We start from the raw sequence: 9147 nt of genomic DNA, 5'->3' as shown, positions 1-9147 counted from the left end.
GTATTGATCCAGCCCTTCTTAGGCCTACAGCTGCATCTACGGCAGCACCTACGGCAGCACCTACGGCAGTACCTACGGCAGCACCTACGGCAGTACCTACGGCAGCACCTACGGCAGTACCTACAGCAGCGCATACAGCAGCGCATACAGCAGCGCATACAGCAGCGCATACAGCAGCGCATACAGCAGCGCCTACAGCTACACCTACGGCTGCACCTGCAGCTAAGAACCGCGGCCGGCCGCCTGGTGCAAAGGATAAGGTACCACGGAAAAAGGCACTGCAGAGGAAAGATAGTACTCAGCCTACGCCTCAGCCTATGCCTCAGCCTCAGCCTCATCCTCAAGCACAGAGGCTTAGCCGAGAGGAGCTTCTACGTCAGCTTGCAGCGTATGATGAGGAAATCGAGGGGTATATTAATCAAGGTGAAGAGTAGGTGTAGGCGGCGATGCTAGGGGGCTAGGCTTGATGCAAAAGGAGCTGTAATAAGGCGAGGTTTTGGCAGGTTTGGCATGCTATTAGGCACGTAGGCACTTCTAGAATAGAATTCTATTCTATACTCATACTTAGACTTAGACTACGTGAGCTCGTACCTGAGCTCGTACCTGAGGCTATATGTGAGGCTATACGAATCGGCATAGCTATATAGCTGTACGTGAGCTCGTGTATAGCATCATGTACGGCCTCGCGTATAGCATCACATACGGCCTTGCGTATAGCGTCACGTGTAGAGAGACGTAAAAGTGAATGCCCGGAGCTTCCTCCGCACTGCTCCGAGCCAATCAGAAGGTGGTGAAGCGCTAAGAGGGGGTGTGTGCCTGGAGGAATTAGGGGGTGTGCCTGGAGGGATTAGGTGGTGTGAGATTATCAACCCCCTATTTTTATTAGAGCTATTAACTTATTATAGTAAAATACAAGAAAGAAGGAAGGGTTCTCACGTTAGATCCTTCGAACTCATCTCGATCCTCCATTTCCGGGCGGCATGGTTCCGGTTGGTTTGGGTGAGAAGGATTTTCGACTTGAGGGCAGAATTGTACGAGAAGTTCCTTAACCTCGCGAGTAAGGCAGAGCGTAGTGTGATGATCGAATTCTGAGCGCGATACCAGAGGAGCCATGTCTAACACTTCTTCCGAGCCCGACTCCCTTCTTGCTCCTCAGTTTCTAGCAACATGGAGAGCTTCTTGAAGGTTTGAGGCGAATGGGACAGGAACGAGAATTGATGGGTAGAGATGCTTCCTGCATGTTCACCCCATCAAAGCACTTCTGCGATTCTTCCAAGTTCTACTTTTCATGATTTCCATATCAGATTCACGATCTATATACATAACGTTCTGATTTCTACCTCGAATGAATTGCATGGCTTTGGACCGTGATCCCCGAGGAAATTAAGCATTCAGCTTCTGTGGCATGTCTTGGTGATGTTGATGCCTCCAAGTTACCGCACTTTCGAGCTCTTACAGGACACGCCTCGGAGTCACGTCAGAGCAGTACACGCAGACGTATTTATCTTTCCCGACCCATCTATCCCAACCCGCCTTTTCTGTCCTCCCATCCCCACCACTTTCAATACGGCGGCGTGGTAACTGCCTGGATATACGTAGCATTACAAGTCGCATCCCCACTCTTCCACTTAATCTAGAACACCATGTTAGCCTCCCTCCATACCTCTCCTTGGTCCCCAAGAAGAAAAAAAACTAGACTCACCACACTCTGCCCCAACTCTTCCACACAAACCTCCCACCCCTCCACCGCCCCATCCACAGCGAGTAAATACCCCCCGACTAATGCTAAATTCCCCTTTCCCTGCGGCGCCGCGAGAAACTGCAGCTCCTGTCCCTCCAATACTAGTGTAGAGTTGTACTCAAATGTCCCCATAGCCGGCGGCCCGAAGTTGTAGATAGTGGTGTGTAGCGTGCCGTCTGTGAGCGTGAAGTTGGGTAAGCTGCCATACCCGGGGCCGGTCAGGCGGAGAAGGAAGTTGGGCTGGTGGTAAGGGTCAAAGAGACATGTCGCGCTGACAGAATGGAGGAGGGAGGAGTTTGAGGAGGGGGTGCGTTGGGGGGTGGTGACGAGGAAGACCGGTTTGAGGGGGCCGGTCGGGTAGGGTGTTGCGGTGGTTCGTATGATGAAGAAGGAAAGCGAGAGGATGAGAAGGGAGAGTGATTTGAGCATTTTGAGGTGGTTTAGAGTTTGGGATGGGTTTCGTATGAGATGAAATGGAGATAGAGGAGGAGGAAAGGATGAATGTACGCAGCAATTGATGGGAAGACCTGAAGGTTTTGTAGCAGATTGGAACTTCTTGTGTACAGGTGCGGGTAAGTACCATGCCACCGTCATTATTGGTAGCACCTGCAGAGAATCAGGGTCAATCTGGTACGCGGTTCCACGACCGCCCGTTGGGACGAACGGGCATCGCCATCGAACTGGTAGGACTTTAGTGACGATGTGGTTTCGTGATTACATGTTGGTAAACGGCGCCCTCGTTTGAAAGGATCGAAGTGTTTGCGTTAATCGTCCATGGTCTCTATAAATCTTATAGGGACTACCTTCGGACGAGGTCTTTCGCGACCGACTCCGTAAGACTAGTGAGCGCCGTGGCGTGCAGGGCTCTAAGCGTTGATGATCAAGATGGCGAGATTCTGAAGGTAACGTGCAGTGAGATGTCTCGAAGGATGTCGTCCCCCGCCGGCCTGCCTCCGAAGTAGAGGAGTGGGAGGGACGCTCGTGAACTACTGCACGACTCTACTATGCAGCGACACTTATTCGATCGTTCCCGTATGCACAATGCGTATACTTGCTTGCAACTGCCTGAGGTGGCCCGGCGAGGTAAGAGGGCCGTCAAAACCGTCTACTTCCATCACGATCAAATTTCGGAAAATGTCTCGGGCCACCACAGACGCTGTCAAAACACAGGACGCAGTCGAGCTAATGTAGGGTGGTTAGAGTCTATTGAAGGCGGGAAGTTCCTTTGATTTTTTCATTCTCGTCCTAGGATCTACCTTCCTAGCCCGTGATGAAATGAAGGATGTGCAGGATCGCTGCTGGAGAGGGGTCAACGCTCGACCGCGAAGCTCCCATTGGACTTATTATTTCAGGCCTTCCTTGGCCCATAAGAAAAGGCTGGAGAAGCGCGCAATGGCTGCTGAAGTCGTTAGTTCAAGCCACCCGCTCCCGCTCAACTCTCATCCGTACCGTGCTACGTACCTCCAGCGGCCTGCCACTCCATGCTTTTCGGAGCTCTCTTCATGATGAAGCTATCTACCTTCCTCATTTTCGCCCTCGTTGGCTTTCTCAGTGTCGTCTCCGCTCAGAACAATTACCAAAATTGCGTGAACGGGTGTTGGGCTTGCAGAGGTGGTAGCGAATAGTAAGCCTACCGATGTCCCCACGAATGGAATACTGACAAGATTGTTGGCAGTACTATAAGCATGAACGACAACTAGTAAGTCTATACATCCTTGGATCTCTTTTATAGTGTTGACGATACTAATACGATGGACAATAGTCTGGCCTACTGCAAGAACCAATACTGCAACCCGAAGCATGGCCCCATTCCTAGTCAAGTCGGCTGTTATACACCATAAGCAACCAGTTGGAAAGGTTCGATATGCCGTAACCATTCTCCGTATACCTCGAATCACATACGTTGACCCACCACCCGCTCTCAATCACTCATCATTCTTCTTCGCCTCGGGCCTCTTCTCCCACTCTTCCTTCAACAACCCCAGGAATATCAAATCGTTCACCTCCCCCGCCTTGAGCACCTGCTTTTTCATCACACCTTCAACGACAAACCCACACTTTTTCAAGCACCGCTCGCTCCCCGCATTCCCAGCAACCACCTTTGCTATAAGCTTCAGGTACCCCTTCTCCTGGAACCCGTATGCCGTCATCGCCTCCAACGCCTCCGTCATGATACCCTTTCCCCAAGACGCCTCGCCCAGCCAATAACCCAGTACCGCGGTATGTGCTTCGGTATCCTGGCCAGGCATGAAGCCAAATTGGCCGAGGACGGTGGTAGGATCGGTCAGAAGAGTGATGGCGAAGTGGTTATATGGCGGTGTGAGGTTTTGCGCGATCCATTTGGTGGCGTGCACGAGGGTGTAGGGGATCGCGAAGGCGGAGCTCATGTAGCGGGCAACGGCCGGGGAGTTCTGGGCGAAGGCGACGGAGGGGATGTCTTGGGGGTGCATGGGACGGATACTCAGGCGGGCGGTGGTGACGATGGGCTCGGGGAGAGGCGAGGATTCGGATACAGATATCGTTTGTAGCGGCAATTGAGCCGTGGGATTTGGTGTTGTAGCCATTGGGAGGGATGTGTTCTTTTATTTGCGGCCTGAGCCTTGATAGATACTTTAGAGTGTTAAGTTAAGTAAGATGCCTCTGAAGCAATGAGCGACTCTGAGCTTTTAAAAGAATGTGAGTGCCTGTAAGTCAATTGAGACGAAAGTGATGTGTTTGCTTTAAGTACTCCATTCGTGACTCATGATGATAGTCATTGGTTGTTCAAGTCAAACTTCAGGTCTCTGTGATTCAACTAGGCTGGGATGGTAGACGACCTGCCTCTTTAAGAGTAATTCTGTGTGACAAGAGGCTGAGGAGTGAGACGGGAGTCTCACGCGATTCTGAGGGGCTATCCAAGGCGTGGAATCTAAGCAGTATAAGAAGCACTAGTTTTTCGTGAATGGAAAGGTTTGTGTGAATTAATGCCAGGATGGTGACTTTGTCATGAACACTGCGTCAGGGGCGTGCATTGAAGGCATCGTTGAATTTGGGGGCTAGCGGCTTGGCGGCATTGTTCCATGACTCCACGGCTACAACCTCTGTCCGTCTTTCTCCACAGCCACATCTAGACATAGAGTCAGAAAGCACACCTAGCTATCAGCTCATAAGCAATTCCAAAGCCTACAAAACTTCTCTCAAAGCTCTTGAACTGACCCAAGACCAACTACAATTACATCAAAATGAAGACTGACAATTACCTCACTCTCTGCCTCGAGCAGGCTTCCAAATCTTCTCTCCGCTACCGCCACGGCTGCATTGTCGTTCGCGGTGGGAAAGTTATTGGCCAAGGTTACAATGACTATCGCTCCGGATTCAATGGCGGTGCTCTCAAGACTGGCCGTCTCGCATCTGGTGCAGCCGATGGAGCTGCCATTGCTGAGTTGAAGCGAAAGCAGAAGCAGAAGCAGAAGCAGAAGCCTAAGAGCGAGAGTGAGTCTAGGGATATCCAGGATACGAAGCCTTTCACACCGTTTGAGGGTATGGGTGGAGGCAGTCACGCCAACACGCCGCTGTCCATGCACTCTGAGATGATGGCGATTCACTCTGCCCTCTCGTCTTCTAGCACCATGGCCTCCAGCGCTCTGTCGTCTCAAAAACCGTGCTTTAAACTATCGGGTGATTCTAAACGAAAAGCCCGACTACGAAAGGACGGCCTCAAAGCGTACGTCGAGCGGGTGTGCCTCAACGCACTCAACCAGTCGGCCACGGAGCTGCGCCGCGGCGAGGCACAGGTTCAAGAGTACTGCTTTGAAGCCACTGCATCTCAACCAGGCCAAAACGGACAAGGCGGGTTCGGACAACGTGAAAGAAAGAGACGTGGCCTTGTCCAACAAGAAAAGTGCGGAGAAACACCGCCTGAAGAATCTGAAGAATGGTCAACAGGGGAATCAGTATCAGTACGACCGTTCTGGACAACAGAAACAACTGCGACAGCAGTCCCTACATAAGCTTGAGTCGTCATCCTTGACTTCCGATGTTACTGGTTCCGGTTCTGTTTCTCCCGATATCTCGACTACATTTGATACTAGCATCCCTATTGTAAGTCTACAGAGCCTATTATACATCATGTTGGACGCTGATAGTGAAGCTGAGTAAGAAGAACGCTCCAGACAAGAACCCCGCGACGACCCAGACATCTCTACTTCCAAAAGGCCGCACCGGACAGATATCTCGCAGTGTGACAGATCGCATGAAGCACCCACGATTGAATGGAGCTGATATATATGTTGCTCGGCTTGGCTGGAAGGCCGATCGTAGAGCCCCCGAGTCGACGATGTCGCCGGTCTTGCCACCAAACTCCGAGATCATGGCCGAATGCAGTGACTGTAGCTCAGATGACTCACTTACCGATGGACGGAATACGCATAGCTCTCAGCCTCGAACCGGATCTCTTCACGAAGAGTTAGTCGATCCTCATCGGCCACCGAACGATATAATAGAGACTCAAAAGGGGGAGAAGTTCGATCGACGTACTGTTCTCACGTCGAGGCCTTGCTATCGATGCATCTGCTATATGGATTCGGTTGGGATCAAGCGGGTTTATTGGACGAATGAGGGGGGGCAGTGGGAGGGTGCGAAGGTCCGAGACCTCGTGGATGCATTGGAGGGGTCGTCAAGTGATAGCGGCGGTGTTTCTGGTGGTCCGACGGGCAACGGTGTCTTTGTGACCAAGCATGAGGTGTTGATGCTGCGGCGCTTGATGGGAAATAAATCATAGATTGGAAGCGCTATTCCAAACCGTACATCGCAAAGTAGCCAATTTCTTTTGCTTCTCGGAGATCCTGGTCCAAATTGTCGAGCGAGTGAATCTTTTTTGTATTCTTTCCATTAACTTCTCCATGTCTTGCAAAGCAGCCTTCACTCTTCTTATCAAGCCGCCCTCATTATTATTGGGAGTACTGGACAGCACTCACTTGCGTTTTAGGAAGGCAGCACATAAGTTGCTTAAGAGCGCCGCAATTTCAAGGGTATAATATTCAAAACATTGAACGCATTTCAAGAAATTGAGAAATCCAAGGGCAGGTACCGGGCTGTGACATAGCACACTCAACAATCGCAATTGCGCAGTGTGTTAAAGCTCACGCTACTCCAAACCGTACATCGCAAAGTGACCAATTTCTTTTTGTTCAACTTTTTAATTTACTCCTCGGAGGTCCGGGTTCGAGCCGCGGAGTGAAGAGAAAGCGAGTGAATTTTTTTGCTTGTTTTTTCCAACGAGCGGCCTTATGTTATTCTTGCCACAGTAGTACCGTACTATAACATAAGTTTGTGCGCTCTTCTCCTAGTCTCTTCCATAACCTTTATGATATGTGGAGCTACTCCAGACCACGCCAAGATAGGTCGATTAAAAGCGTTTCGGTCTGCTCCGATTTGCGCTGCCCAGGATTGCATATCTTCTCTGAACACTCCATAATACGCCAGAGCACCTCAAACAATGGCAAGCAAGGGTGCACAGACTTTTGTCCAGGTACATTACAGAGGTATTAATTAGTATTTGAATCTTAGTCTGTGCATATTTGAGTTGTGACTGGAAAGCTCTAGCACGCTGACTTCATCGTTTCAACTCATATGATTCGTCTAGTAATTGCTATAAGCAAACTCTACATGAGCTAGATTTTTAATTCGACCGTGGGGTCCAAATGCCATCGGATAAACTGGTGTTTTTGCCGTCTCCGAAATTTCACGTGACCATCTAAGCCTTTTTGCCGTTGATACCTTTGAGCTCCACATCGCTGCGGGCAATTAGTACATTAGACCATCGGCTGAAGACCGGTAAACTCACAAGATGAGAGTGGCCATCGGCGGGATCAGTCCCGGATACCCGCGTTGCCCGTAAGCGTAATCCCTTCCAAATCATCAGTTCCGCCTCACCCATCTATCAGAAAAAGCCGCCACGTACCCAGTGATCGTCAGCGTCGACTTCTCGCCCAGAGTCATACCGCCATCAGCGCTGAGGATGCCCTCATCCCAGCCTGGCCATTTCAATTAGCATCTCTAGTAACCCGTAAGCAGAAAAGAAACATACCCTTAATCACTTGCCCCGTCCCGATCTTCACCGGGAAAGTTCCGTCGCCACGGCCAACCGACGAGTCAAACTGCTTGCCCTTGCCGTTCGCTGCGCTCGTGTCCTCGAGCCAGCCGGTGTAGACCATGGTGACGTTGTCGCCGGCCTTTGGCTTGTCGACGCCGTTGCCGGGCTGGAGAACTTTCTTGGTGACACCCATATTGATGGCTGTGGAAGTGAAGGCGCGGTAGAGTGTTTGTGTTGATTTGGTGGGAGTTGAGAATAGGGTACGGCGGAGGTGGTGCATCGATGAGGGTTTGGCGTTGGCGGCTTATTCTTATGTGTGGTTGGGCTGCGAGAGTCTCCGGTTGCAGGTGCGGGACAGTGCGAGGGGTCGACGTTTCATAAATGACGTGATTACAGTTAGGGCTGAGTTGTGATCTGCATAAATCACGTGAAAAGTTATGCACGAAACTCACAGTGAATATCCGCAGAAGGGGGCACACAGTAGAATGAGGCTCATATGCAAACGCTTCTTCTCTGTTGTATCAAGTGAATTCTACGGTTTGAACTGTCGACTAGAGAGAAAGCAGCGGATTCGTATTAGACCACAGCATTCGAAACGATGTCTGTGCTTAGGTATTGACAAATTCGTCCGCAGCTTACTCTGTACCTCAGCTGCAAGAGCACCTTGTGTTCAATCAGCAGTTTTCTCGAGGCTCCGGACGACATAGAGACAGCTGCATAGCACAGTCTGACCCAGCAACTATATTATTGTCTCAACGTTGAATGATGATCAAGGTAGGCAAGGTTTGGTTCTTTGAGCTCACACTTCCATCATTTGACAGCACGCGGTCGTACCAAAGACGTGACTTCCATTAATAGAGGAATGTTACTACGTCTACGCAACAGTGGACTTGGGCCTTCCTCGTTTCAGTGTGGTCTCCAACCAACGCCACCTGCCAAGAAACATCCATCTCCCCCAACATAGGCCACAAGGATTCATCTGATTGCATATCCTTGCTCTCGAGTGCCATTACATAGACAAAAGTGATCGGTTCGTCCTCGATTCCATCCTCCAGCTGCACCTCAGAGGGGACGTGCAGCGAGTGCAAGGGCTCGGGATGAGGCGGCGGCCATGACGCGCTCTTAGCTCCGGTTTTGGGGCTGGGGAAAGCATGTTGGAGGCGCTGTGATTCGCCGATCGGCAACGCCGCCAGCTTTCCCTCCAAGTCGTCCAACCTCTGCGACCTCACCTCGCTCCTCCCACTCCTCTTCTCGACCTCTTCCTCTGCCTGCGCATCCCCAACTGCATCTCGAACCCCGTCGCATCATCTACGCGCACCAATTCATCCCAATT

The 9147-nt window shown here is 51.0% G+C and overlaps 5 protein-coding genes across 5 annotated transcripts; 1 reads left to right on the top strand and 4 right to left on the bottom strand.

The window, feature by feature from the left end:
* Positions 1–493: 493 nt before the first annotated feature.
* Positions 494–1346, bottom strand: BDZ99DRAFT_459917 (uncharacterized protein). The gene is made up of 3 exons (XM_033719264.1): positions 906–1346; positions 575–856; positions 494–520 (listed from the first exon to the last, which is right to left on the bottom strand). Exons 1-2 carry the CDS (start codon positions 1111–1113, stop codon positions 720–722), a joined length of 345 nt encoding a protein of 114 aa, XP_033581178.1. The 5' UTR covers positions 1114–1346; the 3' UTR covers positions 494–520; positions 575–719.
* Positions 1347–1561: 215 nt separating this feature from the next.
* On the bottom strand, positions 1562–2170 carry BDZ99DRAFT_379703 (uncharacterized protein; the record flags this gene model as incomplete). Its single annotated transcript, XM_033715160.1, has 2 exons — positions 1562–1627; positions 1694–2170. The coding sequence occupies 2 exons, from the start codon at positions 2168–2170 to the stop codon at positions 1562–1564; spliced, it is 543 nt and encodes a 180-aa protein (XP_033581177.1).
* Positions 2171–3477: 1307 nt separating this feature from the next.
* On the bottom strand, positions 3478–4633 carry BDZ99DRAFT_233450 (acyl-CoA N-acyltransferase). The gene is made up of 2 exons (XM_033713537.1): positions 3644–4633; positions 3478–3566 (listed from the first exon to the last, which is right to left on the bottom strand). Exon 1 carries the CDS (start codon positions 4303–4305, stop codon positions 3667–3669), a length of 639 nt encoding a protein of 212 aa, XP_033581176.1. The 5' UTR covers positions 4306–4633; the 3' UTR covers positions 3478–3566; positions 3644–3666.
* A 329-nt stretch (positions 4634–4962) lies between these two features.
* Positions 4963–6893, top strand: BDZ99DRAFT_567877 (uncharacterized protein; the record flags this gene model as incomplete). Its single annotated transcript, XM_033727735.1, has 3 exons — positions 4963–5514; positions 5555–5821; positions 5880–6893. 3 exons carry the CDS (start codon positions 4963–4965, stop codon positions 6498–6500), a joined length of 1440 nt encoding a protein of 479 aa, XP_033581175.1. The 3' UTR covers positions 6501–6893.
* A 546-nt stretch (positions 6894–7439) lies between these two features.
* BDZ99DRAFT_410587 (peptidyl-prolyl cis-trans isomerase) lies at positions 7440–8027 on the bottom strand. The gene is made up of 4 exons (XM_033716594.1): positions 7809–8027; positions 7683–7755; positions 7566–7628; positions 7440–7515 (listed from the first exon to the last, which is right to left on the bottom strand). The coding sequence occupies exons 1-4, from the start codon at positions 8005–8007 to the stop codon at positions 7476–7478; spliced, it is 375 nt and encodes a 124-aa protein (XP_033581174.1). The 5' UTR covers positions 8008–8027; the 3' UTR covers positions 7440–7475.
* Between the last annotated feature and the right edge of the window lie 1120 nt (positions 8028–9147).

This window comes from Mytilinidion resinicola (assembly GCF_010093595.1).
Source record: "Mytilinidion resinicola strain CBS 304.34 unplaced genomic scaffold BDZ99scaffold_4, whole genome shotgun sequence".
In the NCBI taxonomy this organism is placed as follows: domain Eukaryota; kingdom Fungi; phylum Ascomycota; class Dothideomycetes; order Mytilinidiales; family Mytilinidiaceae; genus Mytilinidion; species Mytilinidion resinicola.
Note: the sequence above shows the minus strand (reverse complement) of the source record. Positions and strands in the feature narration are given on the sequence as shown.